The 18088-nt window shown below is 36.5% G+C and overlaps 1 protein-coding gene across 1 annotated transcript; it reads right to left on the bottom strand.

Moving 5' to 3' along the window:
• Positions 1-72: 72 nt before the first annotated feature.
• LOC112056659 (uncharacterized) lies at positions 73-3711 on the bottom strand. Its single transcript, XM_024097113.2, has one exon. It carries the CDS (start codon positions 2895-2897, stop codon positions 1296-1298), a length of 1602 nt encoding a protein of 533 aa, XP_023952881.2. The 5' UTR covers positions 2898-3711; the 3' UTR covers positions 73-1295.
• Positions 3712-18088: the final 14377 nt, after the last annotated feature.

Here is an 18088-nt window from a genome sequence, read left to right as displayed (position 1 = left end):
TATTTCGTCGACTTTTATTATCTAAGTGACCTTATTAAACATAATTAAAACAGCTTGTTAGGTAATACTTACGACATACTTTTACTTATAAATAGTTTGTTAATTTAACATTAATTGTTTTTTAAGACTCATTCCCACAGAATAACACGGTTTCGTTATCAACCCATATTCGGCTCACTGCTGAGCTCGAGTCTCCTCTCAGAATGAGAGGGATTAGGCCTTAGTCCACCACGCTGGCCCAATGCGGATTGGCAGACTCACACACGCAGAGAATTAAGAAAATTCTCTGGTATGCAGGTTTCCTCACGATGTTTTCCTTCACCGTTTGAAACACGTGATATTTAATTTCTTAAAATGCACACAACTGAAAAGTTGGTGGTGCATGCCCGGGACCGGATTCGAACCCACACCCTCCGGAATCGGAAGCAGAGGTCATATCCACTGGGCTATCACGGCTTCAAAAGTTAATAATCAAAAGCATTATTTTGATTTGATAATTTTAATAACAGTAGCAGTTATGACGGCCTCCGCAGCGCAGTGGTATATGTGGATTTACAAGGCGGAGGTCCTGGGTTCGAGCCCCGGCTGGGCCGATTGAGGTTTTCTTAATTGGTCCAGGTCTGGCAAGCGGGAGGTTTCGGCCGTGGCTAGTTACCGGCAAAGACGTACCGCCAAGTGATATAGCGTTCCAGTACGATGTCGTGTAGAAACTGAAAGTGGTGTGGATTTTCACCCTCCTATAAGGTTAGCCCGCTTTCATTTTAAATTGTATCACTTACTATCAGGTGAGATTGTAATCAAGGGCTAAATTGTAAAAGAATATATTAAATCTACAGTACACAGATATCCTCCTGAGTGAGAAAGGGGAATTGCAGCAAGACCCACCACGCTTTTCCGATGCGCATTGGCGGGCTTAATGTTATAAATGCCTTTTAGATACTAAGAATTGTTATTAGAGAGCTCTCCGAGGCATGGGACTGAGAACATTGGAAATTATAATCTTTTTAATTATCTCAATTTAATATCTTGTAAAGGTATAAAATTATTTTGAAATTACGACGCTTTATTTCAACAATTTGAATATAAATACTACTAGATAAATAAATAAAATAGATAAATACAGCTTAATAATAAATACTACTGTAAAATTTCTAAATCTAAACAAACTTAAGTTTTAAATAAAACAACATTAACAATAAGAAAACTTCAAATCTAAGCTACGGATCACAGACATTCACATTTCACACTTCACTGTTAAACATCTACTTAATAAATTAATAAGCTAAGAGGAGGGTTTAGTTTCTTTGGTGATATTCATCTAAATGTAATACATGATCGTAATATACTCGTAGATCCCTGCGGCGTCTGCCAAACATCATGGGTACTACCATAGCCATCGTAGCTGGAACCATCCCAGCTCCAACTGCCGCCATTACTGTCGAACTATCAGGATTATTTTGATTATTGACAAGTTTTTTACGTAAAACCTTATTTTTAACAGGTCTGTGCTGACTCGCAGCCACTTCCAAGTCATTCTTTATATCCATATCGCGTTTAGATTCTTCGACGGTCTGGAAACTTTTTTCGACCTCCAATAAACCACCGTGTGATGTTGTCATATTTTTACGAGAATGGTCATCAGTAGGCAGAACAGTTAGGGAAACGGTTTGGTGAGATGTTATTGAGGGCACTGCTTTATTCTCTGCAGGCGGTTCAAGAGATCTTTGGCGTTTCTTGTTTCTGTATCCTTTTGTGGTTGAAAGTAAAACCCAATGTCCATCCCCGTGCGGGGGCCTGGATGAACGGTCATCATCCATATCTGAATACACAACTTGTGTAGGCCTTCTCATTGGCCGCTTCTGTGACGATTGATGCAATGCTTCATATTCATAAGGGAAATTAGACGGTCGGTTATCGGTCACAACAGAATCGGACATTCCGTAATAAACTGTATCGTCATTTGAATACGGATCATCTTTATCACAATTCGACACTGGCCTATATGGACGTCTGCTATCATCAGACGACCATGATGACTGATAATTGTGCACTGATTGTTGTTGAGGTTGAGGTTTGTTCTTAGTCCAAGTAGGTTTTGACGGTAATTCAGGTTCATACTCTTGAGGGACATGAAGCTTATTATTTATAAATCCAGGGCGAGATAGAGTTGGTCTTTTCTGAGGGTATTGGTAGCTGTTGTCCATGTCTTGATATGATGAAAACCTATCATCATTAGAATATTTGTTGTCCTCATCATCATTCCAATAGCTCGGTTTTTGTTTTTTAACATTAGGTTTCCATTTTGAGATTTTGCTCGTAGACCAGGCCACCGGCTCTAACGTCACCCAGCCATCTTTATCGTCATATGGGTGTTTATGCTGCTTTACTTTGAGACGATTCCAGGTGGTGTAAACTTTATCATCATTTTCATCCTCTTGATATGAAGCCGCTGAAAACCTGTCGGATTTGTTTTTGTTTCTCTTCAATTTTGCAGCCAAAGCAGCAATAGCCTGTAATCGTTCATTTGGAAAATCTTTGAAATCTTTTAATTTATCGATATTTTCTAACGAATAATCTTCAAAATCTTCTTGCGGGCGTTTATTTTCGATGAAACCTTCTTGACAAGACGGCCCATAGCACCGGGGTCTATTACGAGTATCTTTCACATCGTGAATTATATCTGTCATAAGGTTTTTAATATCGGAATCATTATCCAAAGTTGTTTCAGTGACATCCCACTGTCGCACATTATCTTTTGCGGGTTCATTTTCAATAATAGTAATAGGTTCTTTGCCGGGAACATCTAACTGGTACGATTTGAACTTCTCGTATTTGTTGCTGCCATTCGCGGAGCTTAGAAGTAAACAAACGGTAAGTAGTATCACTGTCATTTTCATTGATGAATTTCACTTTCTTTTGTTCGCGTATGAGCGCGTAGTCGAGACTCGCGCAGACTGAGCGCCTGCGGCGACTGTCCACTGCTGATATAGTTTTGATATGGATGCACAATAACCATCCCTGCTCTCTACTCACAATGCAATGGCAATTCCAGTTCGGTCACGACGAATGAGCGACATAATTGCACTGCGACTGTCGTTTGGTGGCTTATCTTAATTGTGCATCGCTTCTCTCTCCCAGCCCTGACCTGTGTTGTGGTGAAAACGTTTTTCTTTTTGTGAAATTCTATCACTTGTACGAATGTAATGCGTGAAAATGTTCACAGAGCAAAGTACAAAGAGCTTTGTTCTAAGCGATGATATAATCTTTATTACACTTTTGATCTAACACTCGATAAATATAAACATAACTAAAATTAAGTGTTAATTAACTAAGAATCAATTGAAATACAAAATAATGTTAATAAATTTTATTGCAAATCATGCAAAATATAGCATTATGTCAGCTTAAATCGATTTAAAGATTTAATCTTTAATCTTATTATTATCCCTGATTTATTTGTTTAATTTAGCAAGCGCTATCTAGTCGTGAATAAAATAATAATACTAACGTAACGTAAATACGTCGACAAAATAATTACAAAATGAGAGTGAATGTTGTCCACAGCTGGGCAAAAGCTTATTCTAGGAACTTCCTAATATGATAAAGGCTGAGTCGCCGATAACAATTGCTGGTTGGCGTTCTTAGGATGATAATGTTAAAAAGTTTTTTTACATAACCATCAAATGTTAATAGTAACGACTGCGACCGCTCTGAGTCATGAGTTTGTCATCACCAACTTCGCCACTCCGGGCTGAGAATTAGAACTGAGAATTTCTTAAAAAAAAGTCTCGGTATTTCACTGATTTACCCAATATTCAAACCTTAGGACTCCGATCGGAAGTCACACAGTCACTGAACCACGAGGCAGTTATATCAGTTTAAACACAAACATACCAAGTTTTCCAAATACAAAGTAGCTGCAACAATCTTTTCCAAATCAAAACATCTCATTACAATTTCCACGGCGCTCTCTCCACTATAAACGCATATTATCAAGCTATTATCCCTATCGCTGATCAACTCGCTCTAATTGAGTGCTTTTACTTTACCTTATCTCGCTCCGGCTTTTTAAAACAAACATGTTTTTGGTATACAAAAACAGTCTAGACAAACTCATTTTCTTTTTTTTTATTAGGTTTTAATGCAGCGTTACTGAGACAGTTATTTTTTAATAAATTGTGTAAGTCTTCAGCTTTATAATTAAACCCGAAAGGTGGGACTTTGTGATTGTGTTTGAATATCTATTATATCAAAGATTAGTAAAGGAGTAAACTGCAAAATTTTATATGATGAGCAAATTTTCTAAATAAAAAAATCACGAGCATCACCTATACAATATACATAGTATTTAGTTATGTAAGAATGTAACATTCATCTAAATTGTTAGTAGGTAGGTCTTGTTTCATATTTTTTATAATCTAGCGTGTTACTATTTTGATAGTCACGTGAAAGTTATAAATGATTTTGCGAATTGCACTATTATGCAATGCATCCAGCAAAAAATGTACAATAACAACACATAAAAGTAAGCCTTTCGAATTGATCCAAATAAACTGTTTGCATGTTCTCACGTAACTTGGAAAGTTTCACGGTCTCGAATTCTCGGATATTTATCTCATACGATTACCACGGTTCACTTACTGTTCCGGATTTGGACTTCTTTTACTTTATAAAAATGAACTAAATTTTGAATGAATGACTAGTGCACGCCATTGACGATCAATTATACTCACGTTTCTGCAGCACCCACGACTATAACTGATAGTGTATTGGTCGCTGCGTGCATGACGGCTCGACTTACAAAACGTCTTCGCTGCCGTTTGCGCTGCAGAAACGTAAGAATAATTGACCGTCAATGGCTGACTTAGCGGACGCCCGCGGCTTGGTCCGAGAGGGAACCCAAAATCACGAGATTCTTTATTAAGTAGTAAATTTTCCTCTTAAATCCTACTAATATTATAAACGCTAAAGTTTGTATGGATGTTTGGATGTTTGTTACTCTTTAACGCCACTACTATTGAAGCGATTTGGCTGAAACTTGGAATGGAAATAGACTATATATAATATTTACTCTGGATTAACACATAGGCATCTTTTTATCCCGAAAAAATCCATGGTTTCCCGAGATTTGCGAAAACTGATGATTTTAATGATATGAATGTTTGTTACTCTTTCACGCCTCGACTACTTAACTGAATTAGCTGAAATTTGGTATTGAGATATATAATAACCTGGATTATCACACACCTGGCTACTTTATATCCCCGAAAAATCCATGCTTCCTTAGGGATTTGTGAAAAACTAAAGTCCGCTAGTAACTAATAAATTGACTCGATTTGATTCTAACAATTGTTCAAGACTCCATTAAAATTCGTTGCATAAATTAAACTGTCAGAAAATGGGTAAACTTGTACCTTTACCAAGTTAGCCCACTTCCATCTTAGATTGCATAGTCACTTACCATCAGGTGAGATCGCAGTCAAGGGCTAGCTTTTTCAGTGAATAAAAAAAAGAGGACTAAAAAGTTTACCGCTTACTATGTATCTAAAGTATGCGCATGAATGATTATTATTGGATTTGTCACATTATCTTTCTCTTACATTAGAGCACAGGTAGTGAATGACACAGAAATCTACAAAATAAGTAAAACAATATCGGATCTATGCCATTGTAATAATAATATAACGTTTTTCTTATAAATGATACATTATAGCTGTGTTACGTTCAATTTACAATTTCTATCGCTCAGTGTAAATATTTATAAAATTACTAGCAAACCCGCGGCAAACGCTGATCTGATATATAAGTTTAATTCATACAGAAATACTAAAATCGTGACTACAATTGGGATTGAGGGTAGGATGGTGAAACACACTTTACGACGTAATTTCAAACGGGCCAAATAAAATATGAAAGTGAAAAGTGCGACCAAAAAATAAAGAAGGCTTATAAATTGTTTCAGTATATCATATAAATATCGATTATAAGTTATAAGTCAGTCTGACTGTCTTTTCCTTTTCACGGCTAAACTACTAATGAAATAGTAAATGATAAATTTGGATGAAATATGGTACAGACAAAAAAAATAACTTGAAGCAGAACGTATGAACTTTTCATCCTGGAGTAATCACAGAATTTGTGTGTTCTCTAGTCTCTTATATAAAGGAAAAGAGATATTTTTCTCTAAAATAATAACATAAAATTGAAAATTTTGAATAACCCCCGAATATTTAGCAATACAATATTCTCTTTGAGTGCGCTTTCATTTGAGACCCCACTTTTTTTTATTCTTTACAAGTTAGCCCCTGACTACAATCTCACCTGATGGTAAGTGATGATGCAGTCCAAGATGGAAGCGGGCCAACTTGTTAGGAGGAGGATGCAAATCCACACAACTTTTTGGTTTCTACACGACATCGTACCGGAACGCTAAATCGCTTGGCGGTACGTCTTTGTCGGTAGGGTGGTAACTAGCCACGGCCGAAGGAGCGCCATGGAGGTCGTCAAAACATTTGCAGACATTCGGCTATTCTTCTCCATTTTTAACCTCTGAACTTTTACGTTTAGAAATTCTAGGGGTTGAAAATGCTCAACCAATTTTCATCAAACATGTGTAAGAACACTCGTCCATAAGTCCTATCATACTAAAAAAAATCGCTTCATCTGTTCAGGAGCTATGCCAGAGACAGACACGTCAAACAACCCTGTTTTTGCGTCGGGGGTTAAAAATAGTATTTTGTAAAGCGTATTGACAAATAATTGATCTACTTGAAATTAAATACAGAGGGCCTAGTGGCAGTTTGATATTGTTACCGTCACGTAACGTAGACGCGAATTTCTAAGGAATTGAAACAGCGCCATCTAGTGGCACTACTGCACAACTGTTTCAATTCCATATAAATTTGCGTTTACGTAAACGTGATAGTAACAGTATGAAAATATTGAAAACTCCCACTAGGCACACGGTATGACGTCACCGTGAGATTCGTAAGCTGTATCGGTCACGGTGTTAGCCGTTTCCACCTCCGTCCGTCATTTAACGCCTTACGATTTCTTTCTGCTTTCTAAGATGCTGGAAATTGTCAACACAAAAATAATTGTATTTATTTATATTTTACATTAAAATACGTATTATATTATCTAATTGAAGCAAATAGATTAACAGAACTATAAACTATAAAACAACACAACAATTAAGGGAAAATAAAACATTTAGAAAGAAGACAAAGTAAGATCTTTGTTATACAAAGGGATAATTAATAAATTATTTAAAAAGAAGACAAAAAAACTATTTGTTGTAAAAAACAATATATTAAAAAAAATATCAAAAAAACAGCTCTGTTGTAAAAGTTAAAAGGACTAAGTATTAGATTTTATTTCAGGTTTTTGTTTTCTGCGCTAATCTCAGAAACTACTGGTCATTTATCCAGGATGGCTATAGACTATATATTATCCCCGTATTCCTACGGGAAAGGGGAACCACGCGGGTGAAACCGCGCGGCGTCAGCTGGTACCTTGATACAAAAGCAAGGAAGGCTTCCGCGATTCTAGCAACCATTGCGTGCGCCTACAGGTCATTTACTTTATTTTAAGAGTAACTTTACCCGGAAAGTTTTTATGCAACATATTTTTTTACATTTATATGATTTCATGTCTGGCTGGTGGGAGGCGTCGGCCGTGGCTAGTTACCACACTACCAGCAAAGACGTACCGCCAAGCGATTTAGCGTTTCGGTGTGATGTCGCGTAGAAACCGAGAAGGGTGTGAATTTTCATCCTCCTCCGAACAAGTTAGCTCGCTTCCATATCAGATTATATTTATATTGATTATATTATAGTTCGAAGAGCCGATGGACGTTGGGGCCCAAAGTGCTGAAATGGCGACCCCGCACTAGTAAGCGCAGTGTTGTTCGACCTCCCTCCAGGTGGACTGACGACATCAAGCGAGTCGCAGGGAGTCGCTGGATGCAGGTGGCTCAGTATCGTGATGTTTGGAAGTCATCCGGTCTACAAAAGGCCTATGTCCTGCAGTGGACGTCCATCGGCTGATATGATGATGATAATGATAATAGCAGGTGAGAATGTAGTCAAGAGCAAATTTGTAAAGAATTATTAAAAAAATATAAGTTAAGACAAAATTCCATTATTATTACGTAATTGTATAGTTTAGTTTTCATAAACAACGCGTTTTTATCAAACTTGTCACAGATTTTAGACGCTTGTTACGTATCCGTCACACTTCCCGCGCACAATTACATCACAGTAAAGTTCGAAAGCGTAATAGCGTCAAGTTTTATAATACTCGCGGCAACAATGAACTTTCCTCCATCTGCCTAAACGTTTATTTAGAGGGACAAAGACATCCGTGGAGTCGTGATTTATTTATTTGTTCCACAAATACAAAGCTCTGCACAATGTTATGAAAGTAGCAAACACAGCATGCTTTTTTATCAGTTCATATTCGGCTTACTGCTGAGCATGAGTCTCCTCTCAGAATGTAAATGGTTAGGCCAATAGTCCACCACTTCAGATACGTAGATAAGTAACCTCTCAGAAATAGGGGTTTCCTCACGATGTTTTTCCTTCCAGCATGCTTATTTACGTAAAATTAAAAAAATTCAACCGACTTCCAAGTCAAAAAATAACTAACTAAAAAGCAAAAAATAACATCTTACCTATGTGCTACCTTCTGATCAGTTTGAAGGCGGTGCCAAGCCAGTGTTGTGTTTTAATTAAAGCTGTTTCTGAAAGAACCACAGAAATTTTGTAGTTAAATGGTGTTTAATTAAAACATCACTGGCTTGGCACCGCCTTCAAACTGATCAGAAGGTAGCACATAGGTAAGATGTTATTTTTTGCTTTTTAGTTAGTTATTTTTTGACTTGGAAGTCGGTTGAATTTTTTTTATTAAAATTTTTATTTTTTTATTTTTAGTGTTAGCATACCTACTGCGTGTGTACAGTCACAACCTATCTAAATGGAAAGTTCTTATCAATACAAAATTATCAAGTCCAAACCCAAGGTAGCTACTATGAGCCGTCGAGGAGTTCTCTTCACTGTGCTTCGTCTTCATCACCAGACCCTTAATACAGTCACAATCCATCTAGGTGAAAAGTTCTCATCAATTCAAATTTATCAAGTCCAAACACAAGGTAGCTACTGTGAACCGTCGAGGAGTTCTCTTCACTGTCCCTCGTCTTCCTCATCAGACCCTTAATACAGTCACAATCCATCTAGGTGGAAAGTTCTCATCAACACAAATTTATCAAGTCCAAACACAAGGTAGCTACTGTGAACCGTCGAGGAGTTCTCTTCACTGTCCATCGTCTTCATCACCAGACCCTTAATACAGTCACAATCCATCTAGGTGGAAAGTTCTCATCAATTCAAATTTATCAAGTCCAAACACAAGGTAGCTACTGTGAACCGTCGAGGAGTTCTCTTCACTGTCCCTCGTCTTCCTCATCAGACCCTTAATACAGTCACAATCCATCTAGGTGGAAAGTTCTCATCAACACAAATTTATCAAGTCCAAACACAAGGTAGCTACTGTGAACCGTCGAGGAGTTCTCTTCACTGTCCCTCGTCTTCCTCATCAGACCCTTAATACAGTCACAATCCATCTAGGTGGAAAGTTCTCATCAACACAAATTTATCAAGTCCAAACACAAGGTAGCTACTGTGAACCGTCGAGGAGTTCTCTTCACTGTCCATCGTCTTCATCACTAGACCCTTAATACAGTCACAACCCATACAGGTGGAAAGTACTCATCAATACAAATTAATCAAGCCCAAACAAAAGGTGACTGCTGTAAATCGTTGACGAGTTCCATCGTCTGTGTTTCGGCTCCATCATCAGACCAACTCCAAACCTTCATAAAGTTGTAGTGGTTTAAAATACCTTATGGAAACACTAACAAACGCACTAGCCGTCTCTACAACTTTCAAAAGTTCCCCTCAATTTCTCCAGGATGCCACCATCAGATCCTGACATGAAAAAAATGGGACCACCCTGGAAGTAAACCCTTCAAAACAAAAAAAGAATTTTTAAAATCGGTCCATAATTGACGGAATTATCGCTGGACATACATAAAAAAAAAAAAAAAAAAAAAAAACATACATACAGCCGAACGTAGAACCTCCTCCTTTTTGGAAGTCGGTTAAAAACAAAAGTGACTCTAACACAAAAAAAAAATATTAAACTGTTCACAATATCAAATGACATATTTTACAAATACTGTCTAAGTGTTAGTAAAACAAAGTAATAACATAGTAAAATTAGTACTTAGTAGTGACAAAATATATAAAACAGCGAAAGTTATATTATTTACCTATAACTTTAAACAAGAACAAAAACTTTTATAATTTCCATAAACAGTAAAAATAATATTGTAGTAGTCTGAGACTGGCTCGTGCCGACGCTAGGTGGCATGATTTGTTGCCGTAAAGAGTAGGGAGTTAGGGAGGGGTAGCGATCGGTTGGCGGGAACAACGGCGGGAAATGGGGAGTGTTAGTTGACTGTCAAAGGATCCTTTAACTCTACACACAACGTTCACAAGTGCGTGACTACACTCTGCTACCCTAGGGTTTTATTTTGGTTACAGTTTGATTTGTTACATAAGTTGTCCTGACAAATATTGTGAATAATAACTGTTGTTCGACATTAGTTTTCTTGTTTTTAAATCCACTTTGAAGCATTCTGCTAAAAATACATTTGTTATTTCTTTTACCTTATTTTCAAAAGCTCTATTTATATCTACTTGTATTGACTAAAGATAAGTTGTATATTAAAATTATAAAACTGTAAAATATTAATTTCGTTATCAAACTTGGTGAAGGCTTTTTAAATAAAGATCTCGTGCTATACCGGCAATTTTGGTAAAGTAATGATGTAAGTAAAATTTTCCATTAACACAAGCTTTATATTGTACGAGTATTATTAGTAATTCAGTTTAGAAAAGAATTTACAATATTTTACTACAGCTATGCTGCAATTAGTTATGGGTCAAACAGTGTTTTCACTGCCAGATATTTTCTCTTTTCACGGTTGTGGTAGTTAAAAATGCAATAGTTATAAAAGTTAACGACTATGCCCAAGACAAATGTGCATTATTTGCGCTTATAATCGTGGAACAGTTAAATGATAATATTATGGAGTTTTTAAAATACCTACACAACTTTAGTTATATACATTGTATAAAAGTTAAAACGAGTCCAGTGTGTTTATTTAAGTAATTAATTAACGAATGTATCTACGAATATTACTAACCATCCTATTTGATTACCCTCTTCGCACTTACTAAGTATACCTATAGTTAACAAGCATAGCCTGCCGGTAACAATTTAACTCAGGAAAATGTTGTATCGATATACCTACTACAATGACATTTTTACTCCTAAAATAACACTTTACGATGGTTTGATTAGTTAGAGTGCGAAAGCTTATCAAACAAACACACACACCCACGCATTTATTACATGAATTCATCATCATCATCATCATCATATCAGCCGATGGACGTCCACTGCAGGACATACGCCTTTTGTAGGGACTTCCAAACATCACGATACTGAGCCGCCTGCATCCAGCGAATCCCTGCGACTCGCTTGATGTCGTCAGTCCACCTGGTGGGGGGTCGGCCAACACTGCGCTTACTAGTGCGGGGGCGCCATTCCAGCACTTTGGGACCCCAACGTCCATCGGCTCTTCGCACTATGTGATTAGTTAATTAAAAATAAATAAGGATTGTATGTATTTTAACGAAAAAAAAATAAAACAGAACCTCCTCCTTTTTAGAAGTCGGTTCCAATCGTATATTTTCTATCAATATACGTATAATCCTATAAGTGGTAGCGTAAGTGGTGAAACATAAATTCGAAAATTTTACTGAGAATTTCTTGAAAAAAAAGAATAGCTTTATTTTTCTACTTACTTTAATTTTATAGTCCTACACATAAATCAAACCTACGTGCTCTTGATCCGTATCCACTAGCCACATTAAGCTAATCCCAATGTCCAAAGAGGAAGTTATTTCGAAAAAAAAAACGAAAATGTAATCTGTAAAAAAATAAATGAATAAGCGACTCCACAGCATTGCAGTCGTGACGGTCAAGGCCCGGTTTCACTTTCTGATACCAAAACATTTTCTCCTCTCTCGGTCGCAACCAACCGGGACTCGCCGCCCGGTGAAATGCAATAATTGCATCGCGTCGTAGCGTTACACAGAGAACATTGAATACAAACAGGCGTTACTTGGCGGAAGTTCAAAACTACATTTTTTTAAATTAACAAACAGCCGTTATGCATCCACTGCTGGATATTCCTCTTTTAAGAAGCGCTATTTTTGGCTTTTTGCATTCGATCGATGTCAGCCAACGTCCGGAGAACATCCCTCCACCTAGTTCATACTCTGCTTACCAAGACGTGGTCTTCACTTAAGGACTTTTAGACTCGTCGTCTGACAGACATGACCAGCCCACTGCCTCTTCAATGTACTTTGATGAATCACTTTGTTCCGGATTTTATCCCTCAAAGAGATTCCAAGCATAGGTAGTGACCTATGCTTGGAATCTTTGCATCTTTGAATTTGAGGGATAAAATCCGGGCGTGCCATAGCATCGCTGAGCGAATTGGAGTTTGTGGACTAGTTTCGGCACCGTAAGTTATGACAGGTAGAACGCACTGGTCACAACATCTTTTTTTTTTCAATTATTCTTGAGAGCTATACCTAGAGGCTTGTTGTATACAATGTTTTGAAATTCGAATGATAGACTTCACAATGAACATAGGGTCAACATCATCATTACCAGCCTATTTGAATGGCCAAAGCCAGGCTTCCCTCCTTGTACGAAAAAAGATATGGAACTTAGATTCACCACGCTCTCCCAACACGGGTTGGCGGGCTTAGGATACTAATACATTACAATACATTCATAATTCTTGACGATCCTCTCTTCTTAATGGACCTACCTATCACCAATTCGAGTTGGAGGATTTAGCATTAGAATAGTCAAAGTAATTACAGGTGATACTTCAGTTCCAGAGAAAAACGTACCTATGTGGATACATCCTGCTTAGATTCGTTAGGTTTTTGCGGAGAATAACAATATATAAAAATTTGATTTTTTTATAGAAAAAACATTTCAAAATTTACTTGTTATTCTACAAAGATAAACCGCCTAAATTCTAGACTGCATCATATTATCATATCAGAAGAAATTGCAGTTGAACGCAGTGTCATTAGCCAAAGCTTTTCAGGAAATCTCCATCTGTATTTTCTTGTATAAACTAGTTACATCAAGTTGGAATATACCGCCATCTGTGTGATCGAGTAAACAATACGTCGCTTTGGAACCTCGTAGTATTCTGAGACACCAATAGATGTCACTCATTCTAAAGTAGTGCAGCGCCATCTATATTTAATTTTACATATGGTTTTCAAATAATAAAGAAAACGATGAGTAATAAGATAAAAATCTTCTACTTACAATTTTTACACCACTTTTATATTGGTTAAGCGACTAAATAATATACAGAAAAGTGAAATGAGTAAAAGTTGGCAAATTTCTAGGAAAATGTTTTATTGGAAGATCTAATAAGAAAACTGTTTGTACTGTCAGTTTCATATACCTAGCAGGTTTGTGATATTGATTGCAAATTTTCTAGAAACATGCAACTAAGGAATCTCTAAAATCAAACATTTATTACAGATTACATTTTTTTAAGAAGTCATGTCTGTTACTGAAACTAACACAAAGAGCTGGCAAATAGAAACGTAAATTGCTGAAGTACCTAAATATTTTTGCTCAAACTATTCAAAATATTTTAAGTAAAAAGTTCTTTTATTTAAAAAAAAAACATAAAATAGGTATTCGCATTTGTACCTACCTCAACTTGTACCTTTTTGGGAAGTAGATCAACATCATGTAAAGTAATGACGTAACACTACAACACGAACCACATGCTCACCAGAGCATCGCTAAGCGTTTATTGTTCTCCAATTCACAGTCTTACGCTCATCATCACCGATTCAATTGAACAATCTTTATTGCTTACTTACCTAACTGTTTGACAATATGATATAACTATATATTAAGCAGGTAGGTAGGTATTAATCATTTTATTGCTAAAAAAATATGCAATATCATTAATTAATAATAGGTCAAAGTTGAAATTAAAAACTCTTAATTCGAATATTAGATAGAACTTTTGAAGCTGTAAGTTACAATCATAGAGTTTTAAAAATAAAAAATAAAATAAAAAAATAAAAAAGCCTTTTATTTCCAGTACATACATACATATACAATTTTGTGAGCGTTACCTACTTTTAAAAATTTATTTGTAACTATTCTATGGCATTTATTTAAAAAAAAACTGTATTTTGCTGGAACCCCCCTCAGGTAAAGGCCTCCTCCAAAGATTTCCATTTTTCCCGGTCTATAGCGATTTGAAGCCATTGTGAGCCTGCATTTTTTTTAATATCATCGTCCCATCTAGAGTATGGTCTACCTCTGTAGCGTTTGCCCGCTGGACCTTTCCATGATGTCACGGTTTTTGTCCATCTTTTGTCTTTGAGTCTGACTATATGCCCAGCCCATTTCCATTTTAATTTTTGGCTGTGTGTTACAGCATCTATAGATTTGTTCGCAGATTTTAATTTAGTGTGATTTATTTTTTGTATTTTTTTAATGTTAAGCATACTGCGTTCCATTCCACGTTGGCATGTAGTTAGTTTATTTTTTATTTTATTTGTAAACTTCCATGTTTGGCATGCATATGTTAAGCTGGGTATAAGCGCATAGAGTTTTAAATTAATAAAAAAACGAGTGTCCTGGAGACCATAATATGACTGAAGTACCTACCTAGGGCAAGGGCTACCTGTCCACCAAAGAGGAGTGAGTGAGCGAAGCGGAGAAACTGACTAATGCGGAGCGGAGTTACAGACTATGTTAAAAAAGTTAAATTTTATGTATTTAAAGGCCCTTGCTCCGCTTACCGGTTTATGAATTTTTAAACTAGCTCGCAAGTCCCTGTCCTATCCCTTAAGAGGAGCGGAGATTTTGTGCAATCCTATTGGTTAATATTCCTCTGTTTCTCGACTGCCTCGCTTCGCTTCGGTGGACTGGCAGCCTTAGACTTCTTTAGCTCTCTCAATGTCTATTCATCTCGCCCGATTACACTTTTTGTAACGCATTAACCAGCTCTCCCCAAGTCTAGCGAGCCTATAGAAGTTGTTCTCTAAAAATTTCATACATCAGTTCAATACCCAAAATTATTCTTACGAAATCAATTACATTTAAATTAATAAACTTACAATTATTTGACTACAAAAGATTTTCAGAGCATGTCTGATAGAGCCTGGGCCAATTAGTGAAGCAATCTGCTCCTCATAATATTTCCTATTGCTCAATATCGTCGAATATCGTCGTAGGATCTATGTCTCGGTGTTATGGTTGGACTGAATTGCTACTGCAGTGTATATCATAATCCGTATATAATATCCATATTACCTCAATACGTTGTATCGCCATATTATGCAACAATTTTGGTAACAAGTTTACTCTTGAAAACAATGAGAAGAAACTATTTAACTGAACTATCTGTACAAATAGCTATTAAAGTTAGGACATTTTTTCTTGTAGACATGAAGTTATAATTAATCAAAATATCCTAGAATGGAGATATTAAATTATTTAAATCAAATTATCAAAAATTAGTAACTACTGTGAATAATAAAGTCAATTTTCAAAATTGTTATTCATGAATAGTTTCAGAAAAATACTATTAAGTACTGTCGACCAACCCCGTTTTGTTCAATTGACCTGTCTTCAATGGCGAATTTACAAATTTGCCGAAAGTAGGCTGTCCAATTTTTGCCGCCCCTACTGTTCCTTGTTACCAGATACTCTAGTTCGCTATAATATTAATTAATTACATTTTCTCTTTTAACCATTTGCTGCCCGCGAGTATTTTATCGAAAAGCCCGTCTGCGTTGAAGAAGCCGACAGTCAGGGAATGCGGTTTTAATCTACCGTTGTGAGCCATTTAAAAAATCTTTATATTCCTCTATCGCGCGGAGCATGATACTGTGCTCCCCTATTGCCCTTAGTTTACTTTATATTTTTTTACATGTCACGTAACGGATACGACCGGTCGTCCATTTAGGTGTCAAATGGTTAATATTTTGTACCCCTAAAATCTGCCGCCCTAGACTCCATCCTACTTAGCCTGCTGTTAAAACCACCACTGCCTGTCTTGCTTCTGATCACCACATCTATCAGAGTAAAAGTTATAAATTACTTTCGAACTTCCGAAATTAGGCGACCTCAGTCTTATAATGATCGTACCTGTGTTGTTAAAAACAGAGGCGTATATGGAGGATGGGCCGGGTGGGCCGTGCCCATCCTAGAATGAACCTATGCCCACCCTTGAAATTTGGGCTACCAATGTGGAATTCTAATTTGATACTCATAATAGACTTAATGTCGGGGACCAGGCCCACCCTAGGAAATAAACCTAGATACGCCAATGACTTAAAAAGTAAAAGTATTGAAGTAAAAAACTATTCTGCAAGGTAGGTACTCAAATGCTCTCCCCAGGTTAGCATACAATCATAATATAACCGTCGGTATCTAACTATGCATAAAGAAAATTGATTGTTGATACGTGAATATCCATAACAATGAAACTTTCACTGAATGAAAGCGATATTACTAAATCTTCAGCCATCAATTTGTTATCGTCCACTGTTCCTCGATCACATCATATTACATGACATTCTTTTTGGTTTTTTTAGGTAAATTGACGTAAGTATGTAGTTTTTATCTGTGGCAGCTATCGCTCCTCCTTCTCCTCCGCCTCTACTTCCTCCTTATTCAAATTTCAAATTCAAAATTCATTTATTTCAATTAGGCTTAGTTTACAAGCACTTTTGAAATGGCAAGTTATGTCATGATTTAATGGTGGTAGTTAAAGTCGAAAATTTAAAATTAAAGTTACGACCTAAGTTACTCAAACCAGGGGTCTACTTTAATCGCTGAGACTGATGCGCTTGACTCCAGGTTCAAGGGTTTCAAATTTGGCTATTAATAACGAAAATGTATTTCAACGCGTGAAATGACATACCTACATATATGTTTTGATATAATCCATCACCTCATAATACCTACAGAAATTGTATTCTGAGATTGTCACCATAATTTGGCCAACGTCGTAGTATCTAACTATATCGTAACAAGATGACCAACGTCGTAGTATGTAACTATATTGGAACAAGAATCGACATATAGAGTAGGTAAGCAAGGTGTTCCGCAGAGTTAATCTTTGTCACCTTCCGTGGATTGTTACCGTCGCCGCTTTTACTTTCATTAATGATACGTTTACTACATTTCCTTTTGAAGCCGTCCTTTATTTATTATTATTATTATTAATATTTTAAGACAACAGTCGTACCCACTCTATACAATTCTGGTGGTTAAGCTGCAAAGTCTAATAAGTGACGGCAATAAATTTTGATTTAGAACAATTTATGGTATTCTTAGATACGCACCTACCTCCCTCCGATTATAGGGTTAATAAGTATCTTCTAATTAAATGCTAAACCTTCGTATTCATAGACCTCGTCATTTAACTCAAATTAAACTGTTTAAAATTAAAAAATACCGCTTTAACTAAGTATAAAAATTATAGATAAAAATATCGATCGTTGTTGTAACCTGTTGTTAAAACAGAAATAAAAAACTAAACTATTGCAATAAATCATTATAAGGATTTAGTAATATTTTTGTAAGGATGATACTATAACAACATTTACTGTAATAATAAATCTTCAATAATCTTTTAGTTAAGTACTCTAACGTTACAAAAATAGAGACCATACAAATAATAAAAGTAGACAAAAGACGGGCCAGTTAAAAGCAACAACAATAACTCCATTACGGGATGTCATCGTGCGTGCAACAAACAAAAGCGAAGTGAAGAGATAAAATAGCGAAATGCACTCGGCAGCGCCGCAAACCCTCTCGCGACGGCTACCTGTTCCCAGTCACCTTCCGGCCGCGTGACAAAATGGTCCCAATTTATCTACTC

This window comes from Bicyclus anynana, chromosome 16 (assembly GCF_947172395.1).
Source record: "Bicyclus anynana chromosome 16, ilBicAnyn1.1, whole genome shotgun sequence".
NCBI classification, from domain to species: Eukaryota; Metazoa; Arthropoda; class Insecta; order Lepidoptera; family Nymphalidae; genus Bicyclus; species Bicyclus anynana.
Note: the sequence above shows the minus strand (reverse complement) of the source record. Positions and strands in the feature narration are given on the sequence as shown.

What these genes read in the sequence shown, in the direction of transcription:
- LOC112056659 (XM_024097113.2), bottom strand. Translation starts at nt 2,897, where the DNA reads ATGAAAATGACAGTGATACTACTTACCGTTTGTTTACTTCTAAGCTCC.